General features: G+C 35.0%; 1 protein-coding gene across 1 annotated transcript; it reads left to right on the forward strand.

Annotated features, from left to right (window-relative positions):
- Positions 1-2,041: 2,041 nt before the first annotated feature.
- On the forward strand, positions 2,042-3,162 carry LOC141716810 (casparian strip membrane protein 1). Its single transcript, XM_074518990.1, has 3 exons — positions 2,042-2,381; positions 2,517-2,640; positions 2,736-3,162. Exons 1-3 carry the CDS (start codon positions 2,167-2,169, stop codon positions 2,961-2,963), a joined length of 567 nt encoding a protein of 188 aa, XP_074375091.1. The 5' UTR covers positions 2,042-2,166; the 3' UTR covers positions 2,964-3,162.
- Positions 3,163-22,049: the final 18,887 nt, after the last annotated feature.

A 22,049-nucleotide genomic window follows, 5' to 3' on the forward strand; every position in this document is an offset into this window, starting at 1 on the left:
AGGTTCTTTCTGTTTTCTTTAGCACTATCCATATTCCATGTCTTTAAGAATGCTGCTGCCAGCGATTGGATATTTTTAATCATCTTTGACACGGTAATTATTAATATTGGATTGCTTCAGTTTTGTATAGTTTCTGCTACTACTATGGTCTTACTGAACTCCTAATATTATTGTTGTTTTTTTTTGTCAAGTTATGTTTGTGAGATATTGAAGGCCGCATTCGGGGCTTCTGAGGGCAGGAGCTTCTGCTATGACATCAATTATATATTCGGCAAGGACAATACCAAACTGAACTTGTTCAGTATATGCTGACAGTTCAATTAATTTTGTGACTGCATTTCTGGTGCTACGATTTATCCGGAGTTGTTCTGTTTATCATCTTAATCGTGCAATCAGCCTTTTCTCTATCTTGATGTTAATTACAGTGGCAGACGGACATGGGGCAACCCTGGATTTTTCGTATGATATGCACTATTCTGAATGCCCGATCATGCTCATTAATACAGTATACTGTCTGTTTGTTGACCTAAACCTAATATAGAGAGGATAAGCTTCTTCAATGTTGAAGCAGATCATGTTACACAGCTTCTCTTTCTAACATTTCATTTGAGTTGGACTCAAAATTATAATAACTGTTTGTATGTTTTTCTACTGCAAGCTCTTTTTCCCCACTTAGAGAGTGTAAATATCCGGGACAGCGCATTGGTAGTGGACTATTCTTAACTAATTACCTTTTATTTCCTGATACTATTATGCTTTCGTGTCCACTGGTTTATGAAGATTTTTTCAAGCATTTCGCTTTCACTGTCAGCCTGTTACTAGAAGTACCAAGAGCCTCTGTTTCATGCACATTTGACGACCTAATAGATGACACTAATAGGATTTAAATCTGAGAAAAGAATATTCCAATGAACATATAAATGAAATCATAACACATAATAGGGTTTTCAACTGTAAAAGCCACAATCCTGCAGAATTGTGAGGGAGTTGCTAAGATAATGCATAATCTAGAAAGTACACGGGCTTCATTAATAAATACTCAAGTATCCAATCTAATGTCTAGCGAAGAGTGGAAACAAGGGTGGCATCTTTAGTCAATTGAAGTTAAATAAGGAGAGACCAAGCTTCTTTTGACCTCGAAATTTTCTGGATCCTTTTTAAGGATATAAATTTAAGAATCCAGATATGTTCGTTCTATTCATACATGCAACATGTTAAGCCTATTCTGTAATGCGTTTGTTATGGTTCTTGATCGATCTTACTGGCTGCACTCGCAAGACTGGTGCTGAAATAGATTATGACTGGTTAACAAGAAAGTTAGTTTTGCATATTTACAAAAATTACCAATGCAAAACATGAAGACAGGGGTAGTGAAAAAACTTAATGTATATTGCTTGAGAGTTGAGACACAACAATGTACATAGCTTATATGTCTGTACACAAAGCTACAAACACATGTAGTGCAAGTGTGCAAATAATTTGATCATGGAAGAGTGCATCAAAGAGATTAACTTCTTATTAAATATTATATTATCAGCATTTTGGATTTAAACTTAAGTTGACTGCCAAATCTGTAACCTTAATAAGCCTAAGTATTGACCACAGTGGATTGGTTGGTTTGAGATATCTAAACAAAATAGACAGATGTATACACAGGGCTCCAGTGTTTATACCAACTACATCCTACTAACTCAGACTTAATAAAGCAGACTCTTGACAGATGTTTCACACATAATACATTGCATCATCTTTTTCCTAATCTATCACTCAAGGTTTTTTTTAGCCAAATTCAGTAATGTTTGTTGGAGTTGGAACATGAAGAGGATCATAGTAGTTCCAAATGACAGGAATCCATGTCAAAAGTCTAGTTTCTTTCTAAATTTCATACATTAAAATTTCTAACTTAAGTACACACAATTATGTACTTGCCCCGTTTCATGACTATAGGGTCATGTGGGTTATCATTTTTTATTTTTTGCTATTTATGTGGGTTATCTTTACTTCATCCACTAGGCATTGTTTATCCTAATTAGCTTACTTGAAACACATATAAATTTGCATGTCGCCGTACTCTCCATATCACATATACTAATTCAAGAATCATCTGATATTCTCTTGTGGAATCTTATATTGCATTTTGGTTTAGAGATTCTTCCTGTAAGCAAAATGAAGGCTGGCGCTCTTGAGTTTGGAGGTTCTACTTCTACTCCAAGAACTGGAGTGAACAGAGGGGTGTCAATACTGGATTTCGTGCTACGACTTGTTGGAATCATTGCTACACTAGCAAGTGCAATTACCATGGGAACAACGAATGAGACACTCCCCTTTGCCACACGGTTCATTCGGTTTAGGGCCGAGTTTGATGATCTTCCAACACTCACGTACGTCTTTTAAGTTACTATATGTGTTGTCTATGGCTGAATATAATCTTTAAACTGATGAGGTCTTTAATTCCTTTATACTTATGTACATGTAGACTAGCTGTAGACTAACTACTCTTGCTTGTTTCACAACAGGTTTTTCGTTGTAGCAAATTCTGTTGTATGTGGCTATCTTTTTCTTTCACTTGCACTGTCTATCCTTCACATTGTAAGAAGCTCTGCACGACGCAGCAGGATAATTTTGGTGCTCTTTGATACGGTATACTAACTGAATCCGGTGACTAACATGCCTACAATGGTGCATGTACATAATATTAAATGTCCACTAACTAAACCGAGTTGTAAATTTTGCAGGTTATGCTAGGCCTTTTGACGGCTGGAGCTTCTGCTGCAGCAGCTATCGTTTATTTAGCACACAAGGGAAATTCTAGAACAAATTGGATTGCCATCTGCAGACAATATAACTCCTTTTGTGAGCGCATATCTGGGTCACTGATTGGATCATTTGTGGGGATTCCGGTGTTTGTATTGTTGATAATATTGTCTGCTGTGGCTCTTTCACGACGTGCTTCTCATCATTAACACACCTTGTTTCTTTCAGTGTCTTATTTTCCTTTCTTTAATCTGCTGCTGTTTCCTATGTCAGTTTTTTTTTGTTTATGAAAATATGTTGTATCTTTCTGTGGCAGTTGGGCTGAGGTCCCCTGGGTTCTGGTCTTTGTGTTGTTGTTGAAGGGTCCAAACCTGTGTGCATTGTAATGTTTGATATTTCTTTTGAAAGTGAAAGTCAATTTTTATTTGTTTTACAATAGCGAGCAAGTCTGCATAGTAAGCTGCACAATGATACATTTCTTATCTCTACAGAAGAAATACCATTCTTTCCAAAGATTAGCTAATTGATTTAATATCTATCACCCAAGGAAGACATAACAAATCTGATGAATATAAAGTTCGCAAACTGCAACATTAACGAATTAACCATGTGAACTTATTAGGCAACTAACAAGCTAGCTTAACACTCAAAACAGTTCTGATATCTTGGTTGATTAAAATGTGCATTTCTTCTTCTTCTTTTCTTCTTCTTGAGATTATCTATCAAGCAACATACACCTAAGCTCTGTTTCTTTCTACCTTCCTACATTCCATCAACTTGCCCTTACAGCTCTGTTTAGTTGGCATCGTGAACAAATAAATTTGAAAGTAATGCACAGTTACCACTCTCATCCCCGTCAATTATATCAAAGGCATGTTTGAAATCTTGACCTTAGCATCTTTCCCCGTCAATTATATTAAAGACATGTTTGAAATCTACCAAGAGCATGGAGATGAGAATTCGACCAACGAGTCTCAACAAATCAACCTACATGTGGCGCTCGCTCAAAACCATAGCCACGTTAATTAAGTGCCCCTCCGGTGAGATAACTCCCAACAATCTTCTCGAGCATGACACCTGCCATGTATGTGTTATTATGAATTGTTACAACATGTACTAATGTACCACTTCTTGTTAAGTTCGGTAAGAAAGCCTCATTTTATAATAGTACGATATTATAAGTAATTAAGTATGAACAAATTTATTTTTGGTTAAGGTTAATGAATAACTCTGAAGAACCTTACTTAGTAAATAGCAATCTGTCTGAGCGGGCGATGTAGGACAAGTGCCGGAATATACTTCAAATTTATGATTTTCAAAATTTTACTAAAACTTTATGTATTGCTAGATTTATGTTGTATAATCATTCCTTTTTTACAAGACTACAAGTACACCGCTGATTTATCACAGCCCATGTATTCAACAAAAATCAATCAATTGTCATTATCGACCATACATACGTACACTACATATACAATACAAGTATTGTTTCTTTACCAATGTTATTTAGAATTAAGGGGTTGGGTTTCATGAAAACACCTTACATTAGAGAACATTTTATTTTTCTTATATATTTTTATATCTCTTATTCAAATGTATGTTATGTTAATAAAAATAAAAAATTGTATATAAAAAAAATGAGGAATTTTTTACAAAACATATACATGTGTTATGCACAAACCACATAACATACCATATTTTTATATTTAGTATTCTATAATAATTATAACAATATTTATTAAAATTATGACGTGTTATGTAAAACTAAAATATATTTATCAGAATTTTTGATGCAATTCTAGAAAAAAAAGTGAATTTTTTTTTGCAGAAGAAATAAGTATAATTAGATAACATACTAGTTTGAGTACATAAAAAAAATATAAGAAAAATGAAATATTCGCCTCCAATTAAGGTGTTCTCCATGAAACTCAACCCTAAAATTATAATACCAACAAAAACTAATTATTTGTCAATAATATTGGTTACATGTGGTAGCATTTGTATAAAAAACGGATCCTTTGTCTGATAATATAAAGCCTATTTATAATTATGATCTGGATACAAAGTTGACAACTCTTGATTAGGAGCGGGAGAAGGAATATTATGATGCAGAAATATTGGTATTTGATGATGAGTTACTGGTCTGCAGGAATGTTCCCACTTCTCATACAAATCACTCATGCACCCTGCTAATCATTGTTATCCAGACAATTGTGTATATTAATTCCCCCTCAAATTTCCTCGAATGACATTTCTGTTTTGCAGTATTAAGTAGGGAACAGAATTATAATTTTTTAAAAATTTCAATTTCATGTTTATGTTAATTTTAGAAAAAAATAGTGAAGAATTATTTAAGAATTATAATTTTTTAAATTATTCTATCTCACATTTTGTTTTGTTGGAGTAGAGGAATAGAAAACATGATTATAATTCCCCTAATATTTGTTGGAAACATGTATTGTTTTATCCACTCCTATACATCATTTTTTGAAAAATTATAATCCACTCATTGTAATCCGAAACAAATATAGGATCGGAAAAATTAAAGAATTATGTTTCAATCCCAAGTATTATCACTCAAAACAAACGAATAAAATTTTAATGGATTATATTTCAATTCTACAAATAAATGTCAAGCTCACGACCTCCTCTATTTAATGGCACCAGCAACATGGAAAACGAGGTTTCGCGTCTATGCTAGATCTCAAGGAGTCAAAGTTAGGATGGATATCGAAGATGGTATTCGCGTTCCTACCAAAACTGTCGATGACATCATCGTCGAAAAGAAGGTTAGTGAATATAATATAGAGGAAGAAGCCACAATAAATATAGCCGCCAAGGCGGAAATGGTTCTCACAAGTGCACTTGCAGAAAAAGAATATATAAGAGTAAATAAATGCAAGTTGGCACAAGAAATGTGGAACAAATTAGTGGTAACCTATAAAGGAACCACTAATATAAAAGATTCTCGAATGGAAACATTGATCCAAGAATACGAGAACTTTAAACTCCAAGAAGGAGAAAATATCATCGATATGGACACAAGATTTACTTGTATAATCGATGAGTTATCTCAACTTGGAAAGAATTATACTCAAAATGAAAAGAATAGAAGAGTGCTCAAATCTCTCCCTCGTAGTTGGAAAGTTAAAGTTACTACTATAAAAGAGATGCACAATCTAAATGAGTATAAGATTGATAACCTATTCGGAAATCTTCGTGCTTACGAGGAAGATAATATTCCGGAAAAGGTAACTCCAAAAGTGGATAAAAAAAGAAAAACATGGTTTTAAAGGCCATATTGATAGATGAAAATGACAACTGTTAGGAATATGTTGTGAACTTGATGATAAATCATACAAAACACCTTAGTAGATTTAACTTGGTGAATTTTGTAGCACTCGACGGATGATCAAATATAGTCCCTACGGATGATTCAATATAGTCCCGACGGATGATAATTTGACATCCATCGAGTGAGTAGCTTATGTAATAATAAGTGTTGTAGCACATTTCTGCAAACAACTTTATGTAGATTATGTAGTAGCATATAAGTCATGTTGACTACTAGTAGATATGCACAATAGGTGGTTAATTGTAAATATGAGATATCTTGTAATTCTGCACAAATGAAATGGAGTCAAGTGTCAAATAGCTACCCGACGGATAATCAACAAAGCTACCCGACGGATGATCAACAAAGCTACCCGACGGATAACAAGCATGTACCCGACGGATGATCAATTCAAATATATGTTGACAGTGACAACACAGTCACATGCGTTGGGTGTTTGCAAAAGGAATGTGGCAGCCTGTTTAGCAAGAAATTGAGAACAAAGAAGCATTACCATTTCCATGCTATTATGAAGATATTCAAAGATGTTGGAATAAAGTAATGAAGCAACATGAAGTTAGACTTGATAGGTTTTTTATTTTATTATCCTGTCTTATTACCATGTAAACTTGGTGATATACAAACCAAGTGCAGCTAGTAGAACAAACAACTAAGCAAACACATTTAGAAGAGAAATAGAAAAAGCTGTACTTGTCAAGATTTTCTCTGTAGTTTGTTTGTTCAACTTGTAAAGCAGCTGTGAATCAATTTGAGCTTCACAGAGTTCTCAAATTGATATATATATATATAGTGGATACATTTAAATCCACCAGAAAGTTTTAAAGACTTGTATTTTTATTACTCTGTATTTGATTTACTTAATTCTTTCATTCCGCACTTTGCAAATCAAAACATACATATATAAATATATATATTGAGTTAGAACATTTTTATAAATCTCAAAAAGAAGCCAGAATTACATTCAACTCCCCTTCTCTAATTCTTGTTGTATTGTTAGGAAATAACAATTGGTATCAGAGCAATCTCTTGAAGTACAAAGAATGTGAAGATCAAAACAAACAGCAAGATGAACAAGAAGGATGTTGGAGTTAAAATTCCTTTTTTGGACAAAGACAATTATCACCACTGGAAGGTGAAAATGCATCTACATCTTCTTTCTCAAGATGAGGCCTATGTGGATTGCATAGAGAGAGGTCCTCATGTACCAATGAGAGCTGCAACAGGCAATGAACCATCTGTTCCCAAGCCTAGGCATGAATGGCCAGATCCTGATATTGAGCAAGTCAGGAAAGACAAGAAGGCCATGAATATATTGTTCAATGGAGTTGATGGTGATATGTTTGATAACATCATTAACTGCAAAACAACCAAGGAGGTTTGGGACACTATGCAGATTATTTGTGATGGTACTGAGCAAGTAAGGGAGAATAAGATGCAGCTGCTAATTCAGCAATATGAGCACTTCCATTGTTGTAATAACCCCAAAAATTCTGGACTTTTTGTAAACCTTATGAATAGTGATTTTGCTGATTATGCTGAATAAGAAAACTTTTCATGCATCACTTTGTAGAGGTTCTTTTATTGTTATTAAAGATCGTCAGAATCCAAATTCGAACACTTTGATTTTTCCCAAAAATCCACCAGATACCGAAAGAATTGAGTATAAGGTAACAGGATAAAAGGATTTAAATTCAAGGATTATAAGAGGGGATCATGAAAGGAATATAATGTATTGAGAAAGGTTAAGGGAACCCAAGTAATAAGATCCCGGGTATGATCCCTCAAATGATAAACGAGAACGAAAGTTAAGCGAACCGTATAACAGATCAGCGGTCATTAGCCAAGTAATTAGGAGTTAATCAAAGAGGTTAGTGATGATTATGTCATCACACCAACAAGAAGAGGACAAGTGTGGGAAGATGACATAGGAGGATGACATAAGCATGACCAAAAAGGGAAGGAAGTGTTGGTTGATTATAAGCCACACAAAAATTACCATGGTATAAAGGTTAAGTAAACAAAACAAACACAAAACAACCAAGCCAAGGCAAAACAAATCACAAAATAAAAATTGACTTCACCTTTTCAAGAAGAAGCTCTCGGCTTCATCTCCATTTCAAAGAAAGAAAAACTCAAATTCAAGTTCCAAGCCTTGTTAATTAGCGAGGTAATTATCTGAGGTTCCTTGTATATAGATATAGATACCCTATAAGTCTAAGCTTCAAATTCCTTCACAATCTCTTCCTATAATTCATGGAAGAAGAGAGTGAGTAGTGTTTTTCAAGAACTTGAAATTTTGATCTTGTGTTTTTGTTTAGATAAAGCTTTAGTAAGGATTTTCCAAGGTTGTTTCAAGCTCATTAGTACTCCTACTCACAAGGAAGGTATAATCTCTTAACCTAGCATAATTATTGAATGTTAAGAGCTTGTTATGAGTAGTATAGTTCATGAGATGCATGATTATTGAATATTTAGAGATTGGTTGGTTTTGTAATGTTTTTGGAGTTGTAAATCTTGATGATTAGTTAATGAACTTAAGTAAGCTCTTAGTTCATGATTGAGAAGTAGTATAAATTGGAAATATTGAGTTGTTGGGGCTGTTGTAGTAAAGAATGGATGAAGTTTGGTTGTAGTGGTGATTGTGGGTTGAATTGTGAATTGATTGGAATGGTTTAAATTTGGTAATCGCGTGAACATAGCCGTCGTAATGCCCGATTTACTTTAGACTGTTTTTGTTCTTAACATCAGGACCCGTGAACTCACTGTAAGATTCTGACCATTGCCATGTTTAGATAGTTCATGTTACGATCTTCGTTTTGATATGTGGTTCGCTTGAATCCGATGTACGGTTTAGGAGAAACGACCGTTTTAAGTAACGGCGTTTCATGAACGAACCATTACCCCTCGCCTTATCTTGAAACCTTGGTTAAGGCCCTTAAATGACTAATTGGAGTATTAAACAATTATGTAAAGTGGATTAGGCAGTTGGTAGAGTACTCGTGAAAGAATTGCCTTAAAATTTTTAATGGTTAATTTATTACAAATGGTGGAGCCGAGGGTACTCGAACGACTTATGTGATTCGTTAAGCGTAGAAGTGACCATAAGCGAACGATAGGGTTCAATTGGTTAAAGTCTAGTTTCTTAAGCGACCGTGGTTTAATTTCGGCTTATGTTGTTGTTCATAGGTTACCGGACCCACTCTAAGCTTAAGGCTACCCCGGAGCACTCAGGAAAGTTTTCTACCCGTTATACTGTTGTTGCGATGTATATATGTATATGCATTATCTTGTGATAAGTGCATGATTGTTATTAGAAAATTTTGTGATATATTGGAGCATGCTGATATGGTATATATGCAAGCCTGTTTCATAATTTTGATATCTAATTGTTGATTCAAATGCTTATAAGTTGCATAATACATATGCTAGAGATAAGCAGTAGTTGCGTATACCCTTGGTATAGGGGACCCAAAGGTGAACATTTTCTAAATCGGGAGACGATGTTCCCTAGTATATTATATATATTTTTATATCTATATAAGATATAGTTTTCAAAACTATTAATCGAATAAGGTTTAGTCGATGACTTTATTTTATTTAATGAGTATTAGTTTGAATATTCATTCGAGGACTTATGACTCCATTTATTTTATTTAAAGAATATTATTTTGAATATTCATTCGAGGACTTACGACTCCGCTTATTTTATTAAATAATATTCTTTATTTTATTAAAGAATAATGTTTCGATAATCAAACTTATTTTCGATTATTTAAATAAAGATCGTATATCTTTGGTTATTTATTATTCATTTCAAGTATAAGTTTTCAAACTTTTACTTTAATTATTTTTATAAGGATTATCCTTTTGGGAATATTATTTAAATAATAATATTCAGATATTTTCTAATATATCGGGACTGATTTATTTCATTAAATCAGCATTAATCCAAACATCCTTAAAAATATTTTCGAGTCTTCAAAATGATTTTTAAAAGTTAGAGCGGATCCCAAAACTCATTTTGATATTTAAGATCTTCCTTTCGAAGGGGATTTAAATACTCGCTCAAAACCTGAGGGATCCGGCTCAGTGGTGTATTTTACATTCGTAACGAGATTCCTGTTTTGAGAAAAATCTTGATTACTTGCCCATTGTTCGGGAAGTAAGTTCATCTATTTGAGTCGGCATAAGCAACATGGGCTCAGTGGGCGTCCATGAAAGTGTAAGTGGCTCAATGGGAGTCCAGCAAATGCGTAAGTGGCTGAGTGGCAATCCAGCATAAGGTCCTATTGCGGCCAGGGTGATGACCAGTGGGGAATTCAACCATCTACTAGTAGAAAAGGTTACTTATTGGTATCTTTGCCTGATCAGCAAGATATCAGGTTTATGCCAAGGTTTTCTCCTTTCCAAAATTCATTGGATATTGCAACTCTGTTTATAATTTTCATAACATAGGTTTACAAGGAGTATATAAAATGTATATATATATATAGGTGTATATATATATCGGGACTTAATGAAGTATCTCGTAACTTCATTTCTTTCAAATGATATTTCAAAGATTGAATCTATTCAAGTCTTATCTTGTAGTCTCATCAGTGTGATGAACTTTTGAAACTAATTATAACATGAACGGTGGTAGTTCAAGTAGTATTCGGAAAAGATATAAGTATTTGGAGTATCTTGTAACTTCATCTTTTGAACTTATATCTAGTAAATTATTATCTTATGCATGTCAAAGATTTTCAGAAAAACGTTGTGACAAGGTTAAATATATGAGATCACCTTGCAACGATATTTTTATACAGTTATAAACTGGAACTCTGTGTATATTATACATGTCAGAGGATTTCAAAGATTGTGAAAAGTATATATGTATGTATATACTGAATATTTTGCGACTTGGTCGCATTAAGAGATCAAACTTGGTTCATTTCTTTTTGACCAAGACTTTCATGAGTGCTATGAGAATGCTCATATATTGTAAATTATTATACATATTATTTTGGTGGGCTTGTTGCTCATCCTTGCTTTCTTCTTTCATCACACAACAACAGATAGACAAGATGAACAGGATCAAGCTCCCAATTTGTGAGCGGTTATGAAACGTTCCGCAGTTTTCTGTAGGCGTTGATGCCGTTGTAGCTGAGGTAGGAACTACCAATAGGCTAGGCTTTCAACTCTTGATGTGCCAGACTTATGTACATTTATGAATTTTAATAATGGCAAAGAATATGTAAATTTATTCAGAAACCCTTTTGAGGTGTAATGGCTTATAATTGTGGAATAAAATGACTTGTGTTATTTTTGGATATTCATCTCTAAGACTATAACTTGTGGTGTGTGTGTGTATATTGTGGGGTCATAATACGCAGTAGTTGGTTGATTATTAAGATTAAGTATTATTAAGGGAAATGAAACTCGTGACAACCCGGATCCCCAACCCCGGATTTAGGGGTGTTACAGAAATGGTATCAGAGCTAAGCGTTATAAACCTCAGAGATGATGCGACGTTAAGATAAGAAGTTCACTAAGATAATAAGAACTCTTGCCAAGTTCATAGTCAGACTACCTAACGTAGTATTAATAGTTAAAACCCTTATGGGAACCCTTATAAATATCGTGATAGAAGCGTAGTTCGTTATCGTATATGGTAGTGGGACTCCGAACCCTGAAGTTCAAGAGCAATAATATGATGATGTTTTCTATATATTGGGGATCAGATTGTGGATCCAATAGAGCGTCCTAACGAGGGACCGAATGATGTTCATATTGAGGATGTAGCGGTTGAGGATGTTTTCCTAGAAGGGATTGTTTCTGAGGGGGATCCCGTGGAGGATCCTGACAAGAATGAATAAAGGACCACTGAGGAATTGATAACCATGGTTAGAAAGACTACCAGAGGTAGGATTGGCCGGTCACTACCAGAGGTTCGTTCAAGTTTGTAAAGATAGTAGCCCCTTTAACGCGGCTTACTCGTAAGACTGAGAAGTTCGAATGGACAGAGAAATGCGAGAACAACTTTTAAAAATTGAATCAAAGGTTGGTGACGGCCTCTATGTTGGCGTTGCCAGATGGAAAAGGAGATTTTGTGATTTGTAGTGACGCTTCGCATAAGGAATTAGGGTGCTTCTTATACAGCACATCAAGGTAATCTCGTACGCGTCAAGACAATTAAAGGAATATAAAATTCGATATCCCCACCCATGAGCTTGGGCTCGTGGCAATAGTTTTGCCCTAAAGATTTGAGGCACTACTTGTATGGAGAGAAGTGCGAGATTTACATAAGCCGTAAGTGGTAAGCCGTAAGTGGTCTAGTACATTTTCACGCAGATAGAGCTCAATATGCGCAAGAGGAGGTGGTTAGAGCTAATCAAGGATTACGATTATGAGATTCTTTATCATACAGGGAAAGCCAAAATGGTGGCTAACACCCTTAGTATAAAAGAGAGACTCAAGATAAAAATGTCTTTGGGAGAGTTAAAAAAAGATTTTGAGGAAATGAAAATAGGAGTGAACGCAACCGGAGCCGGTACCGAAAAGTTGTTTAAGATTGTAATGCAGCCCGAGTTATTGGAAAAAGATCATATTGTGCCAAGAAAAAGTGTTGAATGAAGGCAGAGAGCCAACAAATAGAGAAGAGATTAATACCGAGAAAGATGATAAGGGAATAATATGGTATTCCTACAGAATTTGGGTTCCAAACGTTCAAGAGCTTAAGGAAGAGATCTTAGATAAAAGCCATAGTTCGAGGAATAAGATTTAGGGAAAACCCTAAATGTGATAGTCAGGGAGGTCGCCATCAAGAAAGAAAGAACCCATAACGTTAATGAAATGGAAAATAAGGATTTTAACGTATAAGATAACCCTGATTATGGGAGAAGGATGAAACATTTCATACTTAGAAAACAAAAGTCGAGTAAGGAAAGGAGACCCGAGACGGTACTCCTATACGACAATTTATGGACCTCTCTAGACAGAACTTAGACTATTATCCCCAACCACCACCCTGAGGAAATAATGCGATGAGAAATTCTTTCAGGACCTTTAAGTCGCTAAGCTCTCAGAGTTCCAAGGAACAAGCTGACCCAGTCGAGGCAAGAGCCTGGCTTAAGGAAATATAGGAATCATTTGAGATTCTAAATGATTGACGAATCACAAAAGACTATTTTTGTCACTTACCCTCCTAAGAGAGAGGCCACCCGCTGGTGAAAGGCCAAGGAAGGCACGGAGCAAGAGATTATGATAAACTGATTTAAGTTCAATCAATTGTTTTCAGGAAAGTACTTCCCAAGGTTATGTAGATAGTGTAAAAGCTTTAGAGCCAGAATAAAGGCAGACGAGTATGATGAATTATGATCTAAGTTGTAAAAGTTGTCAAGATTCGTTCTGAGGACACGAATCCAGAATGACGGGATGTTTGAAATCAATGCTTATGTTGTGTTGGTTCATGAAATAATGATAAGAGAAAGGAAAATAAAAAGAAACTGAAGTGGAAAGGAATATAAAGGCAATAGACTTTGAGGAATGATAAAGGAGTTGGGTATGAGGAAACCCTAAAGACTCGTAGTAATAGAAATAGAAAAGTATGTAATCATCAGGATGAGGGTGATTCACCATGAGTTAAAATTGATGGTTGAAGGCATAAGAGATACATATATTTTATCCCCTGTAAGTTGGGAGGATTCGAGGAAACCTTGAGATAGTTCGAAGGATAAATAATGAGACACGGATAGACTGAGGAGACAAGGAAGTAAGAAATTAGGAAAATTGGATGAAGCAAGTGACCTTCAAGAATGTGAAGTGTAAGACCGGTGGCTTGATACCTAGAAAGGGAGACGCCAGGTATAAAAGATATCCCAGCGTTGAGATGACTGTTGAGATAAATAAAAGAGGTAAATGAGTAGTTAGAACTAAAAGGTTCACGTTGAACACGACCAATATCTTCTAGAACATCCCTGTTATCATTTCTGAATCAGGCAAGAAAAGTAGATAACTATTGTTATCTTTTGGAGACCATATTGATTGACCTCATTTTGAATACATATGTTATTATGAAATTAGGCATATACTATCGAGATGGGAATGATTGAATAAGACACCCTTATGAGGGATACATGACTTGATTTATCTATGGAAGGATAGAAGTACCTTTTTAAAAAAGGTGGAATTAAGGATGGAACCTCGATAACTTGAGATGAACCATAGAGGAATGCATAAAGGTTGGCATTTCACCCTTAATAGGGACATTATGAGTGGGGTAGTATGGAACGAAGGACTAAGGTAACAACAACCTTTAAAGATCAGTAGAGAAATTTTTTAGAAGTACTTAAATAATGGTTCTAGTATTAGTAAATGGTATCTTGATATGCCCTGTACCTAGGGAGTACCGGATGAAGAATTTAAGGATAACCTTAGAGGTTTTACAAGGAAAAAGGTAATATTTAAAGTTCTCAAGAATAGAAATTTTGATAAAGAAAATATGACATAAATATAATAATGCCAGGTGGGCACGTGTTGAACCATAAGAAAGTATAGATCGACCCAATGAAGGTCAAGATTGGTGAAAACGAGAAGGACCCAAGATAAGATACGACCTAAGTATGATCGAGAGTCAGTCGTGACGATGTTAACATCTAAAGACTAAGGCAATGACTTCAGGAAAAATGGTGATTTTTTTCTCACCAGGATTTAAGAAAAGAATTTTCACATAAGCAGTGATTGAAATGAGGTATAAAATTTAGTTGGAGGTGGTTAAAATGACATTGATTGTAAGGAAATTTTACTATCAGGAAAGGCCAAAGAGGTGGCCGACACTTTAAATGTAAGAGGATAATTATAGGCGCTCGAGCCAGAGGAATACAGTGATGATGGTTGAAGCCGTGAAGGTTGTATTATGGTTTGGAAGATTGACATTCCTTCTGATGACTGTGCAATAACCAACCATAATAGTAGTTTGGTAAAGGTTTAATTCGTGTAATCGCCATGAGCGGGCTATCTATCTTAGAAGGTACTATCTTGAGATAAGCCAGGACCATGTTACGAAATGACTAAATGAACCTTTGAGATGCATGTCTCCCAATAAAGACATATGATTAATAATGGTATTAACCTGCTATCATTGCTTGGATTGAAACTCTTCTGCAATTTTATCTGCTTCATGTCATGAAAGTACGTCAGGATCTGGAGTGTTCTTCATGAATTATGAATGGTGGTTATGTTAACTCCTTAGAAGAATTTGATACGACATTTATGGACTTTGTATGGTTACCTATTAAGATTTCATAGAAAATGAATGACTATAGTAGGTCAGTGGTGGACCATAGTAATACAACAATGATTCTGCAAGTAATGAGCCAATTACTTGCAACTGTGAGAGTTGTATTGGAATGGATGTTGAGATTGAGTACCACTAATCGGGTCGTGGTGGTGCATAAGTTATCATTGATAGACTAATTAAGTAGATTATCTACCTATTGAATACTTATTCCTTCTTATCAATAGAGAGTCGTATTACTATACGAGGAAGGTGGTTGCGGTGCAAGCATAGGATTCTAGTAACGATGATGTCTAGAATGAGACCCCAGATTCGATTTTCAATGATGAGGGAGTTTCAAAGGTGGTTGAGTATAAGATCGAGGAAGAGTATGGGTTCATAGAATGATGGACGGAATAGCAAAAATATTTAAGCATGTGAAATACGATGCGATAATACTTGATGTTGATATATATACGCATATGTTTTGTTCTCCTATGACAAACCTCTATAGTTCAGAGGTAGATTCCAAGCCAGATATTTTTGGCAGTATTTTTCATATACAATTCTCTTTAATTCAGTCTTTTCTCTCCTTTTTGTTTTGTATAAGCTGAGAAGAACAACCCTTCAAAAAGGGGAGGTATTGCCGAATGACTATCTATCTGTGTGATAGAATCCTAGTAGGATACCATCTATTATTTAATTGCTTGTCAAGTACTAAAGGCTGGACACCTTCTGTACTAACTATGCGATGTAACAAGTGTTCATGATCATAGTGATCTCTCAATAAATTATTTTACGTCTATATGAGTGATCAAACTTTGGAAGATAGAAGCAGCTAGAAAAGGAGTAGTATAAGTATGGTGGTGTTCAGAATGGAAACGCGTTCATGATACTAAGGTTGACGCAATTATTAAAAGGTTATAAAACTCTAGCGAGTAAAGGTATATCTAGAATAGTATTCTGTACGGAAGATAGTAACGCTTACGAACAAGAAAAGAAGGAGTATTGAAAAGCAAAAGCTATAATGCTAGAAGCTGTGATGAGAGTATGTGCAATAAGACTTGAAAGAATTTGGAATGATAACTTAACGCGGATTGAGTTTTCTCACGAAAATAGATCGTATGTCAGGTATCGAGATGTCGCCTTATGAGATCCTGGAGGGAAGACAATGTCGATCTCCCTTATGTTAGGATGAAGTTGTAGAGCACAAGATGCTCGTACCAGCAGCGGTCCAAAGAACCAAGGATATAATAGATCTAATCGGAGGACGGCTGGTAGTAGCCCAAGATGGACATAAGAAGTATGTTTATTTGACACGAAAGGACAATGAATAGGAAGTAGGGGACCTAGTGCTGTTATAGGTATTCCCTTGGAAAAGATGGATGTGGTTCGGAAAGAAAGGAAAGCTAAGCCCACGAAGTGTTGGACCCTTGGAGATATTAAGACGTATTGGAAAGTTAGCATATGAGCTAGCCCTACCCCCGAACATGTAGCAAGCTCATAATGTGTTCCACATATCAATGTTAAGGAAGTGTAATTCGGATGCCAGACAAATAGGGGCATATGAGCGCATGGACATGTGACCAGACGTAACTTATATGGAGCAACCAGGAAGGGTTATAGATCAAAAAGGAACAAGTTCTTAGGAGAAGGGGCATCAAACTAGTCAGAGTTTGGTGGTAGAACCACAATGTGGAAAAATTGACTTGAGAGTTAGAAAGTGCAATACTAGAAAAGTATCCCAACCATTTTCTATCTGATTCCGGGACGGAATCCTTTTAAGGAGGGGAGACTGTAATAACCCCAAAAATTTTAGACTTTTTGTAAACCTTATGAATAGTGATTTTGCTGATTATGCTGAATAAGAAAACTTTTCATGCCTCACTTTGTAGAGGTTCTTTTATTGTTATTCTGAGATCTTATTTGTACTCTATATGGTATATAAGTGAAAGGAATATGTCCTAAGTCCAATTATATCTTAGGATTTAGGAATAACTTTTATGTAATCTGTTTTGATTTCATTGATATTAATAAAGACTTGTTTTGCTTTTATTACGGGCTTTATCTATTTAAGTGTTTAAATAAGATATACCATAGTTTAGAGTAAAGCTTTTTATGGATTATGATGAGATCATAATAGTGAGACCTAAAAAGATGATAACTCTAAACTTAAATAGTTCCTGGTTGTAGGATTACTAACTGGTAATTAATAATCCGCAAAGATCGGTACATACTATGCTTGCTTCATTATGAAGGATGTCTGTTCTCATAGACATTTGTGTGGTGACACTATAGCTAGTATGTAGGTGCTTATTATAGAATAAGTTCACTGAACATGACTTGCCCAGCTAAACAACTGATGTAGTTCACTCACGTGTCAGCAGTTGTTCGCTTAGTGATAGTTGTACAAGTATCCTTAGACTTGAGGTCATCATAGTCATCTTGTGTACACCGAACTATGTTTTGGTTTAGTTCTTAGTCTCCAGGGACAATTATTAGGGCTCTTCTGGGTATAGGAATTTGTACACGAAGATAGTGTATGATCAATAAAGGATCTACCCCTTCCAGTGAAGGAAGCGAATGTTCAAGGCTGATCCACTTATGCTAGTTCAGGAATCTCTGGCCAGAGTGAATGAAATTAGAAAGGAGTTTCTAATTTGCATTGAACTACGCATAGTAAATGGTAAGCAAGTGATTGAATTAGATAGGCTTGACACGAGATCCATGCCTTATATTTAATTGGGACATTGTAGGGTAGAAGGAGTTTATTGTACGGTAACTATTCACTGAATAGGTTCTTGGTATTCTAAGCAGTGAATTCATATTATCCGGATAGTCGCGATATGCTGAGAAGTATCCCTCACGATGTAGAATAAATGTGATTAATTAATTAATCATATTTAATAAATTAGAGAATTTATATAAATAATGATAAAATAGTTTTATTATTATTTATTTCTACTACCGGCTTAATATTGAACCTACAGGGTCACATCATAAAAAGAGAATGATTTAATGGTGGAGGAATTAATTAATAATGGCTAATAATTATTTATTTGTGAAATAAATAATTAATTGGCAAATTTAATAATTGATTAAATGAGATTTAATTGATTATAAATTAATTAAGAAAAGTTCTTAATATTATTAATTAAGAATTTAATTTTTGGAAATTAAATCAAGAGAGAGAATTATTTCTAAAGTGTTTAGAAAAAGGATTAGTAATTAAAAGGTGTTATAATTATTAATGACAATAATAAATGGGATAATAATAATAATATTTATGGGAAAATTTCAGCTGAAAATTTTGCCTATAAATACACTATTATAGACCCTAATTTTATTCGAACCCACATCGAACCCGAAAACCCAAAAAGTTTGGAAAACCCAATTCTCTCCACCTCCTTCCTCCTCCTTAACATCGTTTTCTTGGTGGATACCGGTGGAGTGCTTCACACTTGAGGAGCAACTGCTAAGGATCTCTGATCGTTGTCTACGAATTATTTTTAAAGGTTAGATTCGATCCCTCGAATTTTTATTCATTATCTGTATGCTTTTATTTGGATTTTATGTGTGTAAAAGTGTTTTGCCATGCCCCCGCTGCGTTAAAAATCCAACATTGGTATCAGAGCATAGGTTGTATGCATATAGATCTGTGGTAAAAATTTCAGAATTTTATGTGCTTGTATGAATTAATTATGATTTTTACAAATTATATTATGGATTAATTTTTTCTGATGAGAAATCGTTTCTCATAATAATTTTGAATGTTCATCTGGGTTCTACAAGTGTTGTAGATCGTCTGGGTATTTTTTTCATAATTTTATGATGTATAGATTTTTTATTATGAATTTTTGAAGTTGTATCATTAATAATTCGTAATTAAATAAAAATATATATATATATATGAATTGTAAGTAAGTATATATATATTATGCATCATCTGCTATTGTTGTACTGCTGCTGCATGGAGAAAGAAGACAGACAGGACAGAGAAGGACGGCTGCGCGCAGTTCGAGGAAAGCGGCGGCTACTGCTGAAACAAAAAAAAAATAGGGGTGTAACGCATTCCGGGAATGCGTTACACACCTGTGGCGCATTCACGGAATGCGTTACACCCTTTAATGGCTGAAAAGGGGTGTAACGCATCACCGGAATGTGTTACAGGTCCTGTAACGCGTTCCTGTAATGCGTTACAGCCCGTCTGTTGATTTTAAAATTGATTTTCTGGGAGTTTCGTAACTCCGTTTTAGGCGTGCAATATACCGTTGGATTCATTTTTTCGAGACGGATCTAATGGAGTGATCAATTTTAGTTTATATAAAAGTTTTGAACTTTTTATATTCCATGAAGTGTTTTAAAGCTGTTTTTGATCGTTTGAATTGATTTTAAATGCTTCATGTGATACATAGAGATGTATAATGCTTAGACTAATGTGCTAGATGATGTAACATGCCTACCTTGATGTTTATTCATGTTGATATATGTGATATATGCTTAGTTTATCATGCGATGATAGATTTAGGTGAACTTAAATAAACATAAGGCGTTTGTTAGACAACCTAGTATAGTGAAATTGTTTCATAACCTTAATAATAATATTATGAATACAATCATGAGATTATTGTGTTTATGAAACACGTAATTGAATATGAATTTTCGATATGAGAGAAAAGATGATTCTGTCAATAACAGATTTCTATCTGTAAGAAAGGGTTATTAAGTGACGCCTCTTGACAATGCTCCACCCGATCTGGGAATCATCTGATTATTGATTATTGATTTGAAATATTTAATTTAAAAGGAAGAATTTCTTTATAATATGATTATGATTGTAACGTAATATAATTCCTCTAAAATTAAATAATATCAAGTAGTAATTGGCCAATGATACAACGGGCTTGTGTCGGTCATAGCCTTCCAACATGGTAGAAAGTAGTTCTTATTTTTGAACCATTGTCGTTTCGTGCCACAGCCGAGGGCTTTGATTTTGAAATAAGAAATACTTGTCTATTACATAGAGATGTGTACATTGAATAAGAATCTAAAGGTCGTTACGTGCCACAGCCGTGGGCCTTTGGGGACTGATTCAATTATACGGAATGTTGGGTTAGACTTGACTTAGAATATTGAGTTTGCCGTGCCACAGTCGTGACTCAATTATTCAAGAGGCTAAAGTTTGATTAGGGAATAACATTAGATGTAATTGACAAGAGTTGTCTGCCTATTGAACTCAATTATTCATAAGTTTGAACACTTATGAATAAAGACCCGATTCATATAGTGTTTTGAAATGAAATCGAATATTTGCTAAGTGTTGTTATGTGTTTATCATTTACAGATTTACTTTGTACGTTATGTCTTCTGCACTATCACTCAGGAGCATACTAGATACTCACAAATTGACTGGTCCTAATTATGCTGACTGGCTTCGAAACTTGAGAATTGTTCTCAGGATTGAGAAGCTGGAATACGTGATTGACTCACCTAAGCCTACTGAACCTGCTAGTGATGCACATAATGATGAACATGTTGTGTATCGTAAGTGGATAGATGATGCAAATGTTGCTCAATACATCATGCTAGCTTCCATGAACATTGAGCTACAGAAGCAACATGAGCATATGGATGCTCACACTATCCTCATACATCTACAAGAGTTGTATGATGTGGCGGGGAGGACAGCTCGATATGAGATATCGAAGGAGTTGTTCGGTTGTAGGATGTCTGAGGGATCATCTGTGAATGACCATGTACTTAAGATGATCAATTTGATTGAACGTCTTGGACAACTTGGTTTTGCCATGGATGGGAAGCTGAGCCAAGACTTTGTCTTGCAATCGCTTTCGAGTTCGTTCTCGCAGTTTGTTGTGAACTTTCACATGAATAAGTTGGATGTCAGCCTGCCTGAACTCCACAACATGTTGAAGACTGCGGAATCGAATTTTCCTCCTAAGAAGAGTTCTGTTCTTCTAATTGGTGAAGGTTCCAATTCTAAGAAAAGGAAGAGGAACTCTTCTAAGAAGAAGAAAGTATGTGAGAAAATGCCGGTTCCACCAAGAGCTGAAGACCCCAAGAGCAAAGTTGTTTGCTTTCACTGTAACAAGGTGGGGCACTGGAAGAGGAACTGCAAGGTTTACCTTGCAGAATTGAAGAAGAAGAAGGGTAGTGAGACTACCGCTTCTGATTCAGGTATGTTCATGATAGAAGTGAATATGTCATTAAATCAAATTTCTACTTGGGTATTAGATACCGCCTATGGTTCTCATATCTGCAATTTGTTGCAGGGACCAAGGAGAAGTAGGACTCTTGAGGAAGAGGAGGTGATTCTAATGATGGGAAATGGAGCAAGAGTTGCTGCTATAGATGTAGAATCATTTCATTTACATATGCCTACGGGCAAGACTATTATTTTAAATAATTGTTATTTTGTTCTCTCGATTGTGAGGAATATTATTCCCATGTTAGACTTGGCTGGATTTTCATTTATTATTGAGAATAATGAATGTTCTATTCTTAAAGATAATATTCTTTATGGACGTGGTGCTTTAAATAATGGTCTGTATATATGTGACATAATTTACTTCAGATTGAACAAACTAATAAAAGAAAAGGGATGATGAAAATCTCACTTTATAGTGGCACTGCAGTCTCCATTCAGTAGACATGGAGAGAGGACTG

Source organism: Apium graveolens, chromosome 4 (genome assembly GCF_009905375.1).
Source record: "Apium graveolens cultivar Ventura chromosome 4, ASM990537v1, whole genome shotgun sequence".
In the NCBI taxonomy this organism is placed as follows: Eukaryota; Viridiplantae; Streptophyta; class Magnoliopsida; order Apiales; family Apiaceae; genus Apium; species Apium graveolens.